Source organism: Pituophis catenifer, unplaced genomic scaffold (assembly GCF_029215685.1).
Source record: "Pituophis catenifer annectens isolate HBS135680 unplaced genomic scaffold, rPitCat1.0.hap2 SCAF_8, whole genome shotgun sequence".
Taxonomy (NCBI): domain Eukaryota; kingdom Metazoa; phylum Chordata; class Lepidosauria; order Squamata; family Colubridae; genus Pituophis; species Pituophis catenifer.
The window spans coordinates 73,070,230-73,092,254 of record NW_027256888.1 but is presented as its reverse complement, the minus strand read 5'-3'; the positions used below and the strand labels follow the sequence as shown (position 1 = coordinate 73,092,254).

Sequence of the window (22,025 nt, the reverse complement as noted above, 5' to 3'; positions counted from 1 at the left end):
AGTGGAACAACTTGCCTCCAGAAGTTGTGAATGCTCCAACACTGGAAGATTTTAAGAAGATGTTGGATAACCATTTGTCTGAAAAGATATAGGGTTTCCTGCCTAAGCAGGAGGGTGGACTAGAAGACCTCCAAAGTCCCTTCCAAACTCTCTTATTCTAAATGACAAGGCAAAAACATGGCCATGTTATTGCAACCCCATTGCGCCGAACTTTTGACCAAGATTTCAGCTTACTCTGCTGTCCAAACCAAAAAAAAAGTATTTTAGGCTTTGTGGAAAATAAGAGTTTGAAATAAAAATATATGGATGTATGTATAAATCTGGAATGGTGGATATTTCAGGCTCAGTCAACATGGTACACCTAAAATTTTAATTAAGCAGCTATGTGTGATGAACAGGGTGAGAATAAGATTATAGCATCTGCAAGTTCATTAAGTGGACTTTGCAAAAGTTTATATTGCACCTAAATCCCTGCTTTTCCAGAGTCTTTTTAAGAAGTAAATCTGTTACATCAAGAACAAAGATTTTCAAACTGTGATTAACGGTGAAATAATAATAATTAGCGGCTGCAAGAAGATCGCACATCCTGGCTACAAACAACAGCATGACAAAACAGCAACAATGGTTCATTGGAAGTTCTGCAAGAAATATCACTTGCCTGCAAGCAAAAATTGGTGGGATCACAAAACAGACAAACTGGTAGTAAATTAAGACGCTAAAGTGCTCCGGGGACTTTAGAATCCAAACAGACAAGCATCTGCCACACAACACCCCAAACTTAGCCATTTTTGATAAGAAAGACAAAGAAGTCTGCATGGTGAACATTGCAATTCCTGGAGATAGCAGAACAGAAAAGAACGAATGGGGGGGAAGGAATCACAAAATATGCATATAAGAGTAGAACAAGTGTGACAAAAGAAAGAAACGTGGTACCATGAATGACATGTGCCTTGGGTGCAATCCAGTGATGAAATCCAGCAGGTTCTGGAGAATCGGTAGCGGAAATTTTGAGCAGTTTGGAGAACTGGCAAATACCACCTCTGGCTGGCCCCAGAGTGGGATGGGAATGGAGATTTTGCAGTATCCTTTTCCTGCCACGCCCACCAAGCCACACCACGCCCACCAAGCCACGCCCACAGAACCAGTAGTAAAAAAAATGGGATTTCATCACTGGAGCAATCCCAAAACATTTGGAGCACCAGTTAAACACCATCAGTCAAAAAAAAAAATAAAATCACCATCAATCAATTGCAAAAGGCAACTTCGTATGAACTGTTTATGACATTACCCTTTAACATCATCACTGTGCACCAACTTATAATAATTCAAATGCCACTAATTTTTAAGCACTAAAGCTTTGTTCCTTCAAATATTGAAACGTGGCAAGTTTGAAAACCCGTAATCTGGGCCATTTGGCTTTAAAATGGGGTCTTCTCCAAACATCAAATGAAGCACATGAAAAAAAGCCACAGAACTGAATTTAGGAACAATCCAGAAACAGCTTATCAGGATGCAAGCTAGTTTTTTTTTTTTTTTTAAAGCAATACTTTCATTTTGAAAAGGGAAAAAAACCCTAAAAACTTAAAGGATACAAAGGACTAGGCAGAGTGTTATTGCTGCTGACAAAATCACTCGTGGGATTCCAGCTTTTCTACCTTCATTCTTCAAGTTTATTTTGAGGGTTAGTGCGGACTGAATCCAACAGGCCATAGTGCCGAAACCAAAGGCCAAAAAGGTGCCAACGTTATGTATTTCTTCATCATTGGAAAGCTAAAAAGAACACAAAACATGTGACTTTGGTTAATACATCCAGTTAAAAATAAAACACTCAGCCAACTTTTCCTAAGAATTCCACTTTCTATTGCTCAACTCAGAATGCCCTAATATATCTGCAATGTTTATTGGGACAGAGGCAGGTCTTTGCTTTCCGTTCCCAAGAATTATTTAGTTTATCTCTCGACTTCCAAACTGATACATGCAATCCTCATTTTAAGGACTGTAGCTGAGCCCAGAATTATAGTACTAAGTCATGCCGGTCATTAAGCCAGTTTCCAAGTGACCTACCGAATTTTATGACCTTTTCTTCCTGTTTAACATTTCATTGAGTTATAAAACATTGTAAAATACAAAATAAAATAGAAAACAAGTGGGGAGGAAAAGGGGGAAGAGAAGTGAGGAAGGATCAGAAAAAAAAGAAAAGAAAAAGAAACATTGACTTCAGACTCTCTCTGTTGCAGTAAAATAACATTAAATCATAACTTTTTGCTTTTTCATAATAATATGAACAAGCCATTTCTGTAATGATCTATCAATCGAATTGGTTAAAACTCAAAATCAAAGTTTCATTCTTTTCCACTTCAAGCACAAAGTTCAGAAACTGATTTTATGACTTTTTCTGAAGTAGTTGTTTAGAAAACAGGGCAGCTTTTAAGTCATTGCCTGCAGTGGGTGTTTTTGCCAAAAACCAGAAGTTCAAAAACGTTGTAAATCACGGGTGTCAAACTCAAGATCCGCGAGCCATATCCGGCCCACAGGATACTTAAATCTGGCCCTTGAGGCTGGCCTGGAAATAGCAAAGGACCGGCCCGCAGTGCCTCTGGCACCCAAAATGGAGCGCAGAGGGGCCACACACAGACACACACCCCTGCCCCGTTTTGACCAGCAAAGTGCTGCAGGAGGCCATCTAGGCTGAAAACGGGGCACAGGGGAGCACGTGTGAACCCCACACACTCTGTTTGGCCGGCAGGGTGCTTTAGGAGGCCATCTCCTTTCTCTCCTTTCTCTCCTTTCTCTCCACCCCCAACCCCCCCACCCCCCACCCCCCGCTGGCTCGTGGAGGAGAACTACAATGCAAATCCGGCCCTTGAAGAAATCCAGTTTGACACCCCTGTTTTAAATGCTGCAAATGGCTGTGAATACAGGCTAGTTGCCAAGCACCAAAAATGTGATCACATGACTAGAGGGGCAGAATTCAAACCTAGAGAAGCGACTGGTTATAAATGGAGGGCTATCTACAGCTCTTACATATTTGGAGCTATGAGTTAAAGGATGTTGACATTCTTATGTCATTTCCGAAGAAGACCAAAAGAGATCACTGAGACAGTCCCACCTTTTCATCATCTCTTATACTTATCCCAGATAATGTAGGTACTAAGTAGATGGAGGCTGCCTATGGATTCTAACTGCTCATACTGATCTATTAAAACTAGGCATATTTTACAATCTTGCCACATAAGCTGGATTTCAGATTTGCTGGCCTGACAGATTTTCATCTCTTAATAAACCACAGTCCTATTCTTGTCATATCCATCTGTCTTGTTTCTTGCGCTCATTTCTTGTTTATTTATGGACTATTACGAATTTGCCAAATGTCTCAGGTGCCCGGAGCCAAAAAAAGTAATACAGGAACTTTTATGGCTCGATCCCAATCAATATTTTGGCCCATGCAAATACAATTTATGTATATCCAGGCAGCCATGCTCAATGGATCCTGCCCTTCTGCCATATAGTTTTCCTACAGAAGAACTGAAGGAAGTTCAGAAGAGGCTTGTGTTGCTGAAGCCAGACAAATGTCACGGAAAGATCTTGCTAAGCACACAGTTACCTCCATGGTCTAGCATAATGGCTTAGTCAATTCAGAAGAAAGCCATTTATAGGTAACTGGGACATTGATTAAATGGGACAGGAAAAAAGTGTTCTGGATGCTGTAAGTCATAATTTGCTCGACTACATTTTATTGAATAAACCATAATAGTTTATGCAAAAAAGAAAGCCTTAAACCATGGCTAGATATAATGGTATGTGATCTTGGAGCCTGCGCAGAGTCACTGCCAAGGGGAAAAAAATAAAGGTTTTCCCTGTCTACTTTTTTCTGCCTCTAGGGGGCGGTGCTCATCTCCATTTCTTAGTCGAGAGAGCCAGTATTGTCTGAAGATGTTTCTGTGGTCATAGCAATAGCACTTAGATTTATATACTGCTTCATAGTGCTTTTTATAGCCCTCTCTCTAAGCAATTTACAGAGTAAGCCTATTGCCCCCAACAATCTGGGTCCTCATTTGATGCACCTCGGAAGGATGGAAGGCTGAGTCAACCTTGAGCCTGGTAACATTCGAACTGCCGAACTGCAGCTAGCAGTCAGCTGAAGTAGCTTGCAGTACTGCACTCTAACCACTGCACCACCTTGGCTGTATCTGGCCAGCACAACTATAGCTTGACTATATGCCAAGGCCCATGGATTACCATTCCACCAAAGTGGTACCTATTTATCTACTCACATTTGCATGTGCTTGAACTGCTAGGTGGGCAGGAGCTGGAGCAAGTAACGGGAGCTCACCCCATCACATGGCACTCGGGTCTCAAACCCAGGCTGTCAGCTTTCCAGCTGATAAACTCAGCGACTTTAACCCTCTGAAACATCAACAAGGGAATGACCAGATAAAAACTAGCATAACCCACAACAGGATAGTTAATGGGGGCAAGGGGCTCAGAAGACACCCTTCCTAGTTTCTCAGGCTGTAAAGGAGACGTGTGTATGTGTGTGTGTGTGTGTGTGTGTGTGTGGAACGACTGTACTTTCAGACTTGCAAGATTCTCTCCACCATAAAGTTGAATTAACTCATCTTGTTGTGGTTCCTACCTGGTTTATCCCAGGAGATCAACACTAGTTTTATGTAACACACTAATCCAAAAACAACAAAATGATGTTACCGCAGAATGAAAGGTGTGACCCCGCCCCCTACCAGTAAGGAGGAGAAAACAAAATACCTGGAAGTTGCCCAGAAGGGTCATTCCAAAAGAAGCCAGGCAAAAGGCCACCAAGCCACTGACATTGAGCCATGGAGTCAAAACCTTTGGCTTTAGCTGAATGAAGCGGAGGACAGCTATGACCAGTGCTGAAAATAAAGAGAAAAAAATTGGTGACACAGCTCTGCAATATTAACTTTCACAATAAAATTAACGTCCAAGTAAAGACCCATTTACATGGACAGGTATTGTCACTTATTGCAAAACAACTGTTAGCAGAGGTTAAACAGCCCCAAAATAAATTCTCCCTTTAACTTTGTGGATGACTAAACCAGTAAACCAGTAACTAGCACCAGTTCCCCCACTCCTATCCCCATGTGATTAGAAATATATAACTGAGTTTGCACACAAAGCTTAACTTGGTTTCGGAGTCAGCCTTTTTCTGCATTTATACGATTTTCTGCATTTATACTAAGCAAATGGGCTTGGCTCACACATGCTAAAGAATAACCTAACCAGTGGTGGGATTCAAATTTTTTTACTACCAGTTCTGTGCGCGTGGCATGGTGGGTGTGGCATGGCATGGTGGGCGTGACAGGGGAAGGATACTGTAAAATCTCCATTCCCTCCCCACTCCAGGGGACGGTGCCTGCAAAGTCCCCATTTCCTCCCAATCAGCTGGGACTCAGGGGGCAGAGAATAGAGGGGGGCAGGGCCAGTCAGAGGAAGTATTTACCGGTTCTCCGAACTACTCAAAATTTCCGTTACCGGTTCTGCAGAACTGGTGCGAACCTGCTGAAACCCACCTCTGGATCTAACTAAATCTCTAACTAACCTGGTATGTGAGCATTACAGCGCATAACAAAACAAATCGCTTGTTATATTTTTGCAGCGTCATCACTTCTCCTGGCCACACATGGGGAGCTGAACACTTGCAGAAGGGAACATAGCATATAGTGTAAAATAGGGGTCCCCAACCCGAAGGCCATGGCCCATTACTGGGCCATGGCCTATTGAGAACTGTGCTGTGCGAGAGGCGTCCTGTGGGGGGGGGATGTGAGCTGTGCGTGCATCCATGCACATGCGCATCAGCCCACCATTCATGTGGCCCGGTTCCCCTCTTCTCTACACCCTCCCCCGGCCAGGCCGCCAAGCCGCTGATGTAAAATCTTGATGACCTTAGAGCAAGTTTCTAAATTTTGCAGGAAGCTCACACATATTAAAAAAAGACTCCCTACCACAGAGATCCCGCTCCCAAATCAGAAGTGGTAGAACTGGGTAAATACATATTAGTAAAAAACAGGAAAAATAAGGACTTTGTGTCTGCTCTTTCACAATGTCTTTCTGTGAACTACAATATCATTCCAATTTGACTGCCGCAAAACATCTGCATAGATAATTGATTGTTTATCTTAGCAATTATGCGGCCCTGTTTCTCCACCTCAACAACTTTAAGATATCTGGACTTCGACTTCCAGAATTCCTCATCCAGCATGGTTTGTGTCAGTGGTGGGTTGCCGCCGGAACCGGTAGTAAAACCGGCGGGAGGCCCCGCCCACTGCCCCGGATGTCGTCATCAGCGATCTGCGCATATGCAGAAGCAAGGCATGCGCGCGAGCCCATTGCGAACCGGTGGTAAAGGTAAGTAGAACCCACCCCTGGTTTGTATGCTCAGTCTCTTTTTTGAATGCATGTACAGGTAGTCCTTGACTTACAACAGTTCATTTAGTGATGGTTCAAAGTTACAACGGCGTTGAAAAAAAGTGACTTATGGCTGTTTCTCACACTTACCACGGCTGCAGCATCCCCACGGTCACAAGATCAAAGCAACTGACTCGTGACGGTTGCAGTGATTCCCTTTTGTGACCTTCTGACAAGCAAAGTCAATGGGGAATCCAGTTGTTAGTAGCATAATGGTTATTACTAACTTAACAACTGCAGCGATTGACTTTACATCTGTGGCAAGCAGATTGTCAACTGGAGCAAAACTCATTTAACTACTGTCTTGCTTTAGCAACAGACATTTTGGGCTCAATTGTAGTTATAAGGTGAGGACTACCGATACAGTACAGTACAGCGCAATGCTTTCTGGAATATAATTTCTAAGAGTCATTTCATTTTCTGCAAGAATAGCCACAGGTTTACACAAATCGTAATAGTGAAGCTGCTTCACCTTCAGACTAAGTATGGGGTCTTAAAATCATGGATTTTTAAACAGCCCTTGGAACAAAACACTAACTACACATTGACATTTCCACGCTGGCAATGCAACTAATAAATGCTTATATTTATCAGACTTGTGGTTAATGTAGGAGTTAAAGGGAAACACACTGATTCAGACCAACAACTTGTTTTCAAGTGGCTAGGCAAACATTTCTGAGAAGCCTGCAAGGAAAATTAAGAAACAGTATTCTCCCTTTTGCTTGGCTTCTGCACTTAACACTGTATGACAGGCACGATATCTCAGAAATTAGAAGCTGTGTTGATCAACATCGGCCAGCAGCAACTGAAAAATCAATTTTCCTCTAATCTTACCACAACAGGGCATTCATCCATGAACACCTCGTAATAGTAAAAGCAGATCAACGACAGGCCTAATTTCTGAGAGTGGTAGTGGTTTTAATGGTTTTTTAACCATTTATAAGTGGTTTTAGTGGTTTTTTAACATCTGTATTACATGTATTTTATCTTTTGGCTGTTCACCGCCCTGAGTCCTTCGGGAGTAGGGCGGTATATAAATACAATAAACTAAACTAACTAAACTAGTCAACTTCTTTCTCCTGGACACGGCCAAGCAGAAGGGCCACTTAAGTGAGGATATTGAGCCAAGAGTTTGTCTCAATGTCCTAAGATTCATTTGTGGGGGAAATATGGAACCTCGCTCTCTAGCTCTGCCCACGTTGGTCCTTTTCCTCTTACTACAAGATGATCAGTGAAGCCCTGGAGGATTTAGGTTCTTCAGAAGATTTAGTACTTCGCAGGTTCAGCCATACAAGAATCACTGCTAAATGAATTTCTTGTATCCAACACTTTTGTTCCACTCTTGACAGAGAGGCTGGCAGGAGACATCATCATGGAGTTAAGACCATCAAGACTGTTCCTGAGTAAGAAGGCATCGACAAGGCTTTATTGTGGTTACTATTTATTGTGGTTACTATTTATTGTGGATACTATACTAAGTGCTAAGTATAATCAATTCTCAGAATTATGAAAAATACCATGCTTCCCCAAAAATAAGCCCTCCCCAAAAATATTTAACCGCATGCGCAGCGGTCCCCGCCATTTCCTCTAGTTAGGGTTAGGGAGACAGAGCTGGAAATCAGGTAAGACAGCAAGAGGAGCCCTGTCTTGTTCCAGGCGTCCCAAAATAATAAGACCTCCCAAAAATAAGGCCAAGCGTTTATTTTGGGGTTCAAAAAAAATAAATAAGATAAGGTCTTATTTTCGGGGAAACACGGTAATTATCTAAAGTCTTTTGTGCCTATCTATATGGGAAGAGTGACCAACCACCCAGACAAGGAAGAGTTACATATAAATGGTACATTATTATTGCTGTTATTAAATACACACTCACCACCATGTGATGTTCACACACAAGCAGAGTTCATAAACAACAGAGTCTGTAAATGCCTCATGCAAATCAATAATAATAACTGAAGATGCGGATTTTTTAAAAAAAATCACATATGAAAAAACAATATGAAGGCACTCATGGGACAACATTAGAATACTTAATAACACATTTTTATAGGTCTAGTTCCTGCTGAGGTAGTAAGCTTTAGGTCTGATGGGGCTCCCCCAAAAAAGCATCATTTGGTAGCTTCTTCTCAACATTATTGCCCACCAACAATCTATCACTAATGACAGACAGCAGAATTTTCATCTTCTATTTTAATTACCCACAATACTTGGATATGATGTGATTCCAGAGCTTGGTGGAACATTTTAAATGGCAGCCAGCTCACAACAATCTGCAGAGAGATATTAAAAAATGTGACCACCCCGTACAGTAGGAGAGGCCCAATTTCAAGCAAAGTACCTAATTTTTGAGTTTAAAGATTCCAGTTATTTTCACTCTACCTGGAATCTCTACCTATCCTATGTAAGATGAGGCTATAAATAGGGACTGGATGTAGTGTCCATTACCAATTATTGACTAAAACCACACTAAAGCGTTAATGTGTCAGGGAAAATGAAATCACCTAGCATTATCCTAGACATGCTCACTTTCTTTTTTCTATAATAACTGGAGGATGTGATTGTTTTTAGCCCAAACCCAATTTTACCACCTCAGAAAGAATTTAGCCCTTGTAGCTTGCTGCTCACTAAGTCTCAATGACATGGATTTGGCTGAAACAGGAGATTCTCTAGAATGAATTAGAAGAGATTAGGAAAAAAAAAAAAAAGCCACACATTCTTCATGCAACGCCTACCTAGGAATGCTGCCATGTTCATGACTTGGCTAAATACACAGCTAGCAGGAGGGACATCACCTGCAATACTTCAAAAATAGAATGTGTTTCATTGTAAATCTACTAAGAGGCAAATAAATCAATTTAAAATAGCATAGGGTAGAACAAGCCTTGTTGGGGAAAAGAAGAGGGGATAAGAGAAGAGAACGGACAAGGGGATGATTACCTTATATATGGCGGCTTTAAAGAAGTTGGTTTGCTGCGGGACACAAAAGGAAAGTAATCACACCTAAGTCAGAACGACAACATTAGTCATTTGGTGCTGTTGAACTTGCTTTGCATAGAAATACCTAGTTTTAGACAAATGATCTACTTTCAAAGAAGATGAAACAGAGCTCCGATTGCAATTTACCCAAAATATCTAGAGCAGTCTTCTCCAATTTGGGCATCTTGGCATGTGGACTTCTACTCCAGCAATGCTGAAGGTAGGAGAACCCCTAAAGATCAGAATCCACATAATTAGAAATGCATGAATGGAGGGGGGGTGCATTTCACCTTAAATAACAATTTCTATAAGCCCTGGTTCTGAACTCTCAGGAAATTCTTTTTGTGAGGTACTTTCCAACTTTAAGATGCCCCAAGTCTCCTTCTGCATTCACTTCTCCCACCTGTTTCTACTCTCTTGAGAGCTGGTCTCCATTTCTGAATGAAGCTGTGTGGATATGTATCAACTGCCCATCCCGGAGAGCCGTAATGGTAAGCAAGGGCCTACATCAAATAGTTCTTCTCATAATTTTTCCTTCACCTCAGCACTCAGTATGGGGCTTATAATTAGATTCTTCTCCCTGAATTGCGGGGTTATTGGTGGTCTTCGAGTTCGGTGGTTTTCTTGCAACAAAACCATCAAGCTCAGAGAGCACTAAGGACCCTACAATTCAACTCTGAGCTACAAATATTCTCTTCTATCTCTCCCTGAGTTGCACAGGAAGAATGGTGGAATTCCAACTCCTTCCAAGCATGGCATAATGCCTCTTCTTCTTACTCTGCCAGTCAGGTATGGGTGTATTTGTTTGAATTAGATTAGACATTCTTTGGTGCTGGAACAAAAGAAAAGGAAGGAAACTCAGCAGGTATTTGTGGTCTAAGCTGTTTCCCAGGCTTTACAGATTGCTCTTAAAACTCACCTTGACAGTCTCTTTCTCTATCAGTTCCTCTATCCTAATTCCTCTTATCGGTTGTGCAAATGGTATTTGCTTTTTCAAGCTATTTTGCATATACACTGGTTCTTCTGGTGGCAATATTTTATTACCCTGTTTCCCCGAAAATAAGACCCAACCAGAAAATAAGTCCTAGCATTATTTTTCAGGATGCTTGTAATATAAGCCCTATCCCCAAAGTAAGCTCCAGTTAAGGTTGTCAGCCAGATGGATGCATTTAGTACCGTATTTTCCCCAAAATAAGACCTAACCAGAAAATAAGCCCTAATGTGTCATTTGGAGCAAAAATTAATATAAGACCCGGTCTTATTTTTGGGGAAACATGGTAGTAAATTACCTTTGCTGGCTCAATGTAATTATATCATCCTTCAATATACAGTGGTAGCTTGGTACTTGACTGCTTCAAAACTCATTGAATTTGGTACTCAACACATTCCAACGTGAAAATGTTATCCTAGTACTTGCTGTTTGTTTGAACCTCGACGCGCTGCAATAGGAAAAGGGGGGCAGCCACAGAGAACACACAGGAAGTCAGCCATGCTAGGAAAATCACTGCAAAAGGAAGAAGGGAACCGCTGCCAGAGGTCGGACAGGAAGTCGGTCAAACTGAGAAGATCACTGATATAGGAAAAGGGACAGACAGGAAGTGTTCCTGGCCAAAACAAAGGGTCACACGGTAAGTCACGTGGTTTGTTTGGCACTCATCCTTTTAGTACTTGCCGCATCTCCTGGAACCAATTAATGACGAGTACCAAGGTACCACTGTATCAGAAATGGCTGACTTGCTCCCTATACTGTATATTCCATCTCTCCTTGTCCTCATTCTTCTTAGAGTTTACTTCTTTAATTTCTATATTAATATAGATGTTACATTCTGGAGAGCATAAGGTTTACAAGGCATGATGATAATCAAGACCAGCTCCATTGTTTGGGCTCCCATTTGGTAACTGTTTGGCTACCAAACAGTTCCAAATGGTAATGTGTTACCAACACATTACCATTTGGAATGTTGCCCCAAAAATAAAGCAAAGAAGAAAAAAGTAGACTCTTGTGCTATATGGCTCAAAACTATGAGAGGCTAGTGACCAAATGTATAATCAAACAAGCTGAACATCTTATATTTGTTTTTATCTACTTTCAGTGTGCCCACCCTTGGCTGTTTACATCATATATTGGGTTATTAATAGAGAATAGGCTAATGCCCATGAAGCTCTCAGCTAGGGCTGGCAAGGGCTTCGGAGTCAGTTCCTCAAAGGTTGTTCAAAGTGGATGGGAGCAAAATTACAGCACTCATCTGCAACTCTTTAAAGCAGCCATGTCTTTTTCTGGGATCATGCAACTGCCATCCCCAGAAAAGACATGGCTACTTTCAAGAGTTACAGATAGTGGTGATCTTCACAGACTTGTGTGTTTCAAATAGCTCTTGGGAATTAAATCCAAAGCACTGCATAGCCTTATTAAAAAACACTAAGATATATACTGGAACTCACGTTAATAAAAAAAGCTTATAAAAAAACACTTCACGCTTAAAGGAAGCTAATTCTGTTTTATTATACCGGTAGATGGAGTAAAAGCTCCTAACACTGTTTTGGAAATGAAACTGGTGAAGCCTTCAAATGCCAAATAAGAAGAAAGGAAATACATATTTTTTAAAAATTGTGTTTTACCTGTCTGGCACATCTAGTGGACGAATTTTGTTGTCTTCTACTGCTATAAAATATCTGTCAAAAATAGGAAAGGAGAAGAACAGGAAATGTTAATACAATTATCTCTCACAAAGAAAAAGGAAGGGTATGTGGGGCTATTGGAACTAGGAGCTGACAGGAAAGTATTTAGGAGAAGGTCAGGGAGAAGCATATGTGGGGGAAGAGTGACTGGACTGAGAGGCAGGAAAAGACCAAGAAAGTTATGTTTGGATGGAGTTGATAAATTCCCCTAAAAAGAGGCAGATGAGAAGTTTAAAGAACTAAGGACAATTACAAGAGGTCCTCAATCACAATTGAGCCCAAAATTTATGTTGCTAAATGAAACATTTGTTGATTTTTTTTTGCCCCATTTTACGACGTTTTCTTGCCATAGTTGTTAAATGAATTACTGCAATTGTTAAGTTAGTAACAGGGTTGTTAAGTGAATCTGGCTTCCCCACTGACTTTGCTTGTCAGAAGGTCACAAAAGGTGATCACATGACCCCAGGACACTGCAAGTGCCATAAATATGAGTCAGCTGCCAAGCTTCTAAATTTTGATCATGTGACCATGGGAATGCTACAATGGTCGTAAGTGTGAAAAAAAGGTCTTAAGGCACTTTTTTTCAGTGCCGTTGTTAACTTTGAACGGTCACTAAATGAACTGTTGTAAATTGAGGACTACCTGTAAAGAAGTGGCATATGGGTATTATGAAAACTAGAATCACTGAAAGAAATGGAAAGATATGGAGAGGTATAAGGGATGGTGTTTATGTACAGTAGTGAAGTTATAGATAGGTTTTCCTTTTTTCATATGTCATGTTTCTGGTTTCTCAGCTTAGTAATTTATTATTTTTTGACTTTTATCTTGCTCTTTGCATAATGTTGCTTTCCCCAGGGAAAAGCCATGAGTTGTCAGAGAAAGCCATGACTTCCTGTGACTTCCTGTGACAATCAAACACAGAATAAGCTCCAATTTACTATTAAGGAGTCTTTACTCTGAGCAGATAGTGATGTCTGGCTAACTTTGACTGGTGCTCTTCAAATAACAGTGTGTGGAATAAAGAAACTTACAGGACATTTGACAAAAACCCAACAAAATTGCTATTAGGGTGGTCTTTGCAGTTGTTGGTGCTGGCCTTTTTTTGGTGTGTCTCTTCCCTCCCCCCCCCCCAACAATGTAGCATGGCATGGCATGGCATTTTGTGGGAACAGACGTACTGATTCATCTTAATATTTTTTATTGTTTGATTCCACTTAAAACATCTAGCCATCTTGGGAAACTAGGTCAGTAATAACATCTGCTGACAATTTATGGTAGAAAATGAGATTTAGATCTGACTAACTTTTTGCATGCTTTCCAGGGTGGTAAACCGTACCCAGATAAAATATTGCATAAGGTAAAAATTGCAAATTAAACAATGCAGAACAGAACAAGTTTTCCAGATTTGCTTATGTTGCATAACTATGCAGATTACCATCACATTTGGATTGCAGACATAGATGCTTAATTTCTTGCATATGTGTGCATGTTTTTTATCAATGGCATTGCTTATATTGGTAAGGCAATATTGTTCAACCTCAATACACAACAGAGAAACTTTGCCAGGCTTAGGAAATGCTAATTTTGGATCGGTACTGCAAAAATATAAAGAAACAAACTGGGGGAAAGAACTTCCACAGCTCTGGGATCTTGACTGAAAACACTTCCAGGCAAATTTATTATGCAATTATCTTACCTCATTCAAGGAAAGTTATTGTTCTGAAAAAAAACAAAGCATTCCAAGAAAGAGATTTGATTATAATAATGTTCCTTGGGTAGAATGCTGCTTATGCTGGGCATGTTTTCAGTCAAGATCTGCTGGAAACATGTTGTGACTTCTATTATTTGACAGATTTTATTTGTGTCAAATAATCTTCCTTCCAGAAACTATAGCAAAGGTACTTACACAATCCACAGTCCTGATGAGGTAAACAACGTCAAGACAAGCGGTAAGAACATCCATACACTGAATTTCTTCCCATCCATGCCTGAGAACAAACAAGGAAATAGGAAATGAACTAAGCTATGTTGAATGGAAGTTAACAAACTCATTGGCTGAAGACATATTTTTTGCTAAGCGCAAAGAAAGTGTAGAATATGGATGGTGCAGCTCTTCGCCCGTCTTGCTTCTTTATCTCATTGGGATCTCCTTTTTTTTCTCTCTGGAGCAACGTGATCTTATGAGGAAATGGGGTTGTGTTGTTACGATTATTATTTTTATTTATTTGTATCCCTCCTTTATTATTTTTACAAATAACTCAGGGTGGCAAACATATCCAACACACCTTCTTCCTCCTATGTTCCTCACAATAGCAACGCTTTGAGGTGGGTTGGATTGAGAGAGAATGACTGGCCAAAAGTCACTTAGCTGGCTTACATAGCTAAAGTGGGACTTGAACTCATTGTCTCCTACTTTCTAATCTGGTGATTTAACCACCAGACCAAACTGATTCTTAAATTAAAAATACAAAGCATCATGTTCTGGTTGCTCAAACCTCTACCTGGACACTATATTCTATCCCAGTGTTTCTCAGCCTTGGCCACTTATTAAAGATGTGTGGCCTTCAACCCCCAGAATTCCCTAATTTCTGGAGGTTAAAAGTCCATATTGAAGTTGTTAAACTTGAAATAGACTGCTCTATCCATTCTCAGCATTTATCTTCCATTCCCAAAAACTGGAATGGAGAAACATCATGTAGGAATTAATTAATTTCAGATGTAAATGATGTAAAGATTGGGAAAAAGATGAGGAGGACACTTTCCAACCAGGGAAAGATTATCAACTCATTGGTGCATGCTGAGTTGGCAAAATGGTAATTCTGTCTGGCATCCAGAAGGCAAGAGTGCAATTACGTACTCAGATTACACCCTTAATTTGTTCACAGGTTAAAAATATTGCCTAATATGCCAATCTTGCTTTGTTTAAACCTTGGTAAGAGGTTTGTTTTTGAAGCTCAGGCACAGTTGTGCAAATCCTATTCATGTGTTTAGTCTGCAGTTTAATATATTATGCAAAGATAGAAAATGATTAAATTCAGTAACTAGGCTAAGCATGCCAAGTGGGCATAGCTATATATTCAACTAAGTTATTTGCTACTAGGCAAGCAATTGAATGGTTTAAAATTGCTGCCTCATATTACCCATTCTTCAAACAAGGAGCTTTTAAAGCACATTTTACATAAAATGTAATATACACATATGTAAAAGCAGTAGTCTAGCCTACGTTTTGTTTCAAGGACTAAAATAATGTTCCTTTTTTTGCAAAACTAGTATAAAGAGGAGTTTTTTCCCCCCATGCAACTTATATTCATGCTGGGGGTTTTTTATTGGCAACACCTTTCAAGTAGTAATAGCAATATTTTTAATTAGCACATGCTTATAACTAGGGGCAAAATAAGTAAATCAAAACAGGCAAATCAAAAGTATATGTAAACTAATATAAAAATAAAACAGTATAGCAACCAAGGTAAGAAATTCCCTATACAATACAACAATCAATGTAAAAAAATATTTAATACTACCAAACATTTAGTATAAATCTTTAGGATAGGAGAGAAAGAAAAAGTGAAAAAGAAAGAAAATGAGAGTTTGTTTCAGTTTTAAAGAGTGCTATGAAAAGAAGTCGTTTTTATTTTAAATTTCTGGAAATGGACTAAATGGAGAAAGCCCTAAAACATGAAATGGCCATTTTAAAATGAAGGGAAAAAACATGACTGCATTATTAATGCAAATATTCAAAAGCATGAATGGTAATTAAGTTTTTCAAATAATGGAATGTTTCATAGGTACAGCCAGAAGGCAGCCTCCATATTTTAAATGATGACTGAAAGGTCCAACCAATAAAGGGATGGATAAAAATAAAAAAATAATGGGATTTGGTGAAAAATTCATGACCAGTTTGATTCACCAACATACTTTCACTGGTTCCTTACAAACCTAGCAGTCAACATTAGATGGAAACTCAGATCTAACTTCACCTGTATCCCAACGTACATTTGTCACCTAGAAAACTGAAGACTGTTTTCTCTATGTAATTTCCATGTTTAATTTCCAAGCAAGGTGCAGGTCATCTCATAATCAGATTTTCTCTAATTCCTTCCACACCAGTCCTCAGTCCTTGCATATTAACTAACAATTAATTCAAGCTTGTTACTCAACTTTAGAAAGATGCCATCACTGACAGACAGCCATTTCTGTCTTTCATTCTAACATCCTTATTAACTTTTAACTCAGTCAACACTGAGTAATGCCAAAATGCCTCAATTTTGCAGCTATGAACTTCCTATTAGGGGTTTATCTACCATGTTTCCATGCCTCTCTTGTGACCAAATGTGGTTCTTGGCTTGGAAACTCTAAAGCAGAATTACTGGATGAAGCTAGGGAAAACCCATTCTACAGTTCCCATTTATGTGGCGTTGTGGAATGTTTACTTTTATTTTTAAAACTGTACAATATGGTGACGTTTTATAGAACTACCGTATTTTTCGGAGTATAAAACGCACCTACTTTTTTTGGTGAGGAAAAGAAGAAAAAGAAATCTGCCTCTGCCTCTGAGCAATTTTGCCTCATTACAGCAAACAGCAAACAGCCTGCTTTACTTTCATTTTTGTTTTCAGCATAATTTGATTAGTACAAGGGGAAAAAAAACTGCTCCAGCAATTTACCTCTTTGTAGCAAGCAGCAGAGCCCTGCGCAAAACAGCTGAGAGCAAATCAGCTGAGTTGGGAGGCTGATCCAATCAACTTGTGCTAATTAGGCTGTGCTGAAGCTGAAAGGAGCTGTTTTTTCTTACTGTTTGCTTGCAAGGAGGTAAACTGCTGGGAGGCACAGGCCAAAGGGGGGGGGCAGTGGGTGAGCGGGATGCACCTAAATTTTCACCCCCTTTTAGGGGGGAAAAAGGTGTGTCTTATACTCCGGAAAATACGGTATGTCCTCCTATTATGGTCAATAAAGGATATTTTAATGTTGTTTTATTATGCATCACCTGGAGTCACAAAGTCAGCAAGAGTTAGAAAGGAAAGAAGTCTAAGAATATGGAGAGGTCATATCTGGATCTCAAACCTTCGTTGTAAGCTCACTCACATGGAAAGGATCGACTGGACCTTCTGTTTGGCTGAGGCCGTGATGGCATCAACTTATCCTTTGTGATTTCAGTGGCAATTTTAGGGCTCTCTGCCGTCTGCTTTTGTTCAAGGTGGGCCATCCCGAGGCAGTCTGGAAAGCTGGTGCACCAATTGCACTGCTGCTTGTCTCAGTGTGCAAGAATGGAATTAAACCTGAGGAGAAAGGAGGTTGCACCTGTATCTTTCCTCCGTCCCCCAAAAAATAAAAATAAAATAAAACGGGGCTATGGGTTGGGCAGCCACAGGAGAGATGGACGCTGCAATGTGAAAAGTAGATAAATACAACACAATGCAATTGATAGGGTTGTGCTTAATCTATAAAGAGCTTTAGCGCTCAGCATTGGGTGAAGTGCCAGATCATAAACTCTCTATTGATGTTGACCTGACCATTTTGTTCACGCTGGGAAAAACAACTGTCTGTCCCTCATTTTTAGGAGATGGGCTGATGACTTCTGGAAGTGTTCGCCCATAATGGGTCTGGCTTTCTGAAATGACCTCCCATCATGGAAGGTCTGGTTGGCCCCAATGTCCACCTTCCAAAAAAACACCTGAAAATTGAAGTTTTTTTGAGATGGTGTTTGGGGAATTAGAAGTATTGCACTTTTATCTTGTACTACGACACGATGGTCTTCTTTTGTAAGCTGCCGAAAGTCCACTTAAGATCGCTGAGGGAATAAAAGTTTGATGAATAAGCCAAGCAAAATAAGAAGTGCAATTTTTAGCTCCCTAATCCTTAGGCCTCATAAGTGGGAGAGGCCAGAGAGATTTTGACCGAGCAGCATAAGTTAATTCTGTAGAGACTGGGCCAAAAATTTATACAGCATTGTGGATTGAGGGTTTGTTTGTTTTTTTGGAAATGGGGCAATCTTCTAAAGGAGACCAATACAATAAAATAAATAAAATAATAAATAATAATAAATAATAATAATTAAATAAATAATAAAATATGGCAGCTGCTGGGGAAAAAAAATTCTCTCCTAATTCCACATTGCCTCCCTAGCTGGTCAGGAATGGATATGAATAGGACTTGCCTTCACAGAGGCCTAGGATTTTAAATTAAGTGGATCGAATGAAATGGTGGCCTAAATTACTTTGACCCTCATTCCTTATAAAAAAAAAAATGAAGTATCCTTTAAATAACGCTCAGCTCCTGGTGACTTTATGAACATGTCCATATTGCCTTTTCGGCCACAATACAGAAGTCTTTTTTCCAGACCTTCTTTCTATAACCCTAACTCTAATTCCTTTCCTTTGACTATTTTTCCATTCAATTTATACATAAAACTGAATTATACATACGTGTATACAGTATGTGTGTGTGTGTAAAATTCAGTTTTGTGTATAAATTGAATGTGTATACAACACACACACACACACACACACACACACACACACACACACACACACACGTAAACATTAAACGCAATTATAGAAGAAAACCTAGCAATGCCTCATGCAGTTTTCTCTCTCTATGAGGGAAATTATTTAATATGGCACACATCCCAGCATTCTGTCATCTTCAGGGATTAATTTATCCCCACTGTAAGATAAGAGTCACCTTCATAATTCATCTGCGTGTATATATATATACACATTAATTTATCCCCACTGTAAGATAAGAGTCACCTTCATAATTCATCTGCGTGTATATATATATATACACACACACACACACACACACACACACATGTATAAAATTTATATTTTGCTGATAAAGAAATAAAGGGAGACTAGTATAGATCTATTTCAAGCTATTTAGCTCTCATCAGCTAACCATACCCTTACTTGGATTCGAACTTGGGCTGCCTGCATGAGGGCTCCTGGATTGGAGCTGAAAGGCGAAAGGGAAGCAGAATGCTCCCTCCCACATGCTGGGGTAGACCAGGTGCCTCGATAGAAAAACACTTTATATATACACTTTATACTGGAAAAGAAGCTTGCAATCCTTCCTGACATAGTTAAAGCAATATTGCTTTAACTATGTCATGAAGAATTGCAAGCTTCTTTTCCAGTAGCACCCGCTTTAGAAATAGGGGCCTATTTTAACATTCACCACTGCAATGCTGCAATCTTGATACTAATTAATAGCAGCTACAAGAGAACTTTTAAAAATCTATGTTTTGAGACTCGTCCAGGGCTACGGATCAATGCTATGTTGTTTTAAGGCACGCATTTTCAACTTCATTCTTAGCCTCAGGACCTCCGTACTTGCATTAGCAAATGGCTCGTGTCAGAAAATCATGGGAATGTAGCAACCAGCTATTATGCCACCATTAGAGGAATTAAGATGCATGGCAGAGCTCACTTTGCAACACCAAGGCAGAGATCGAGGTTTCAGCTTAACTCTGCTCTGACAAATTTGTCTAATCCCGAAACATTTATTATATATATTTTTTATCCCGCCTTCATTGCTTTATAAAGTTAACTCAAGGCGGCAAATATAATATTCCCTCCTCCAATTTCCTCCCCACAACAACCCTGTGAGGTGGGATGGGCTGACAGAATGTGACTGGCTGAAATGTGACTGGCTGGTTTTCATGCCTAAGGCGGGACTAGAACTCACAGCCTCCTGCCGATTGGACCAAAGTCTCCCATTCAAGTTCATGCCTTAAGGCAGGACTGGAACTCACTGTCACCTGGTGATTGGCCCAAAGTCACCTAGCTGGCTTTCAGGTCTAAGATAGGACTAGAATTTACCGTTTCCTGGTTGTTAGGCCAGCACTTTAATCACTACACCAAATATCATTAGGTCATGCAGATTTGTCCCTTTAATGCCTGAAAAACAGTATTTACAGAACATATCAGAACAGGCCAGAGGAGAAAAGGTGTTGGATTTGGTTCAAGTCTCAACGATAAAAGAGAGTCAGCCACTCCCTCTCAGCTCAACCCACCTCATTTAAACAGTTGTTATGAGGATAAAATCAGAGAACTCTATGCGCCTTGAGAAAATAAGAGCATAGATTTGCAATAATCCATTTGTAAATAAAAAAAAAAAGTTCTATCTAATTAATCCCATGCTTTCCATTCTGATTGCATTTCATCCTCATATCTTATATTAAAAATAAGACGCCTCATCAAATAAAGCTTAGTTCCTGGTGATTTTATAAACATGTCTTTTTAGCCGCAGTACTGAAGTCTTTCTCCAGACCTACCTTCTGTATTTGTAACTCTAAAGAGTTCCTGATGGACTCCTCTGTAAGTACTAACAAGAAGGGTCTGCAATGCTTTGGAAAATATCTTTTAAGGGCGCATAGCATCTACCTGCCCTTCTTGAAAGTAGACATGTTGTTTCCAGGACTGCAAGATTTACTCTCTGCAACTTTTTGGAATCAAAGAGAAAGCACTCCAGAGGTTAGGCCCTGCTTAATTATGGAGTTCAGACAAGGCTAGGCCAAAATGCCGAGATCATTTCTTGTGTGCTTTGGCCAAATGGAACACAAGGAAGATAGCATGATAGATTAATTATAGGATTCAAATATGTTCTTGGTAATAGGAGCTCATTAGTCTCTGATGTGGCAATGGCACTAGTTTGAAAGTCGTGCCATCATGCCAGGTTAAATATCTTTTTAATTGGGAAGGTTAGCAACATCTATGTTCTCCAACAATGATTGGTACCCCTGTTTACATGGTGCTCATTGGACTCTTACATGGCTTCTAACCTAGATCATACGACATAGGTAGTCACCTCAATACAAAATCATAGTGAGCAGTGTTTAAGCCACTGGATTCACCTCACATCTCAGTGTTGAACTATTCTTATTGTAGGAAGATTTTCTTCTAATCTTCAACTGAAATTTGTCTTCTAAAATTTAGTTCTTCTGTAACTACAGAAGAAGTCTTGGCCTTCTTCTGAGTGACAACTTTTCAGATAATCAAAGAATACTATCTATTATCTCTGCACTTAGCCCTTTCTTTTCGAAATTAATCATCCTCAGGTTCTATAAGCTCTCTTTACAGATTTAGCTTCTAGTTCCGTAAGGATACCTTTTGTATTTTCTGAACTTATTCCAAAATCTCTGAATCCTTCTTAAAATGTGATATCTGGAACTGGACAAGATTCAGCAACTGAGGGCACACTAATAAAGTGGCACAGTTAATTCCTATAATTTCTAAATTATACTGTACTTCCATTCATGCAGCTGAAAATCTTTATTTTTGCAGTTACGGTACTTCACACTGCTGACTCATATGCAGTTTATAATTAACTATTATAGGAATAACTTTTTTTTACAAGTACCACCAACTCAGAACCTTCCTTTCTCCAATTTATACTTACACATTTGCTTTCTTTTGTTTTAAGAAAGAAACAAAGTCTTAAATTGCGTTCTGCTGTTTTCAGATCATTTATCAAGATTTTGTTAGGGTTTTACTTCTGCTTTTTAAAATATTAGCTATCCTACTGGATTTTGTCAACTGCAAATTTGATAAGCATACCTTCCACCCCTTCCTCCAAGTCGTTAATAAAACTGAAGAAAGGGGCATATAACCATGATAACATGTAATGCATGCCATTTGCATTTTAAATATGATGGGATTTTCTTTCTTTTTAATTGGACAATTTGCATAAGTTCCAACAAGAATAAGATTTAAATTTTTTCCTCTTTAGCCTTTCCCTTCTGAATTTCTCTCCATTATTGTAAAACAAAAATCCCCATGAAGATATTTGCCATACTAGGTTGACTGCAATTCACAAATAATGCCAAAGCTTTTAATTCCTTAAGAACATCTCATCCAGCAAGATGATGAAGAAAACAAAGGAAGAATGCAAATGCCCAAACAATGACATTGTTTGAAACCGAACAT

The 22,025-nt window shown here is 39.6% G+C and overlaps 1 protein-coding gene across 2 annotated transcripts in view; it reads right to left on the bottom strand.

The window, feature by feature from the left end:
• The window catches only part of TMEM150C (transmembrane protein 150C), a 43,643-nt gene that overhangs the window by 5,717 nt on the left and 15,901 nt on the right, over nt 1-22,025 (bottom strand). Inside the window, exons 3-10 of one of the 2 annotated variants that reach the window (XM_070948638.1) lie at nt 19,920-19,997; nt 17,182-17,375; nt 14,006-14,087; nt 12,040-12,093; nt 9,382-9,414; nt 9,177-9,244; nt 4,765-4,892; nt 1,593-1,770 (exon numbers count right to left, since the gene is read on the bottom strand). In XM_070948638.1, the coding sequence (XP_070804739.1) occupies nt 1,593-1,770; nt 4,765-4,892; nt 9,177-9,244; nt 9,382-9,414; nt 12,040-12,093; nt 14,006-14,087; nt 17,182-17,302 (664 nt within the window). In that variant the 5' untranslated portion in view covers nt 17,303-17,375; nt 19,920-19,997. The remainder of the gene's footprint in view (nt 1-1,592; nt 1,771-4,764; nt 4,893-9,176; nt 9,245-9,381; nt 9,415-12,039; nt 12,094-14,005; nt 14,088-17,181; nt 17,376-19,919; nt 19,998-22,025) is intronic. The other variant, XM_070948639.1, reaches the window with a different exon arrangement.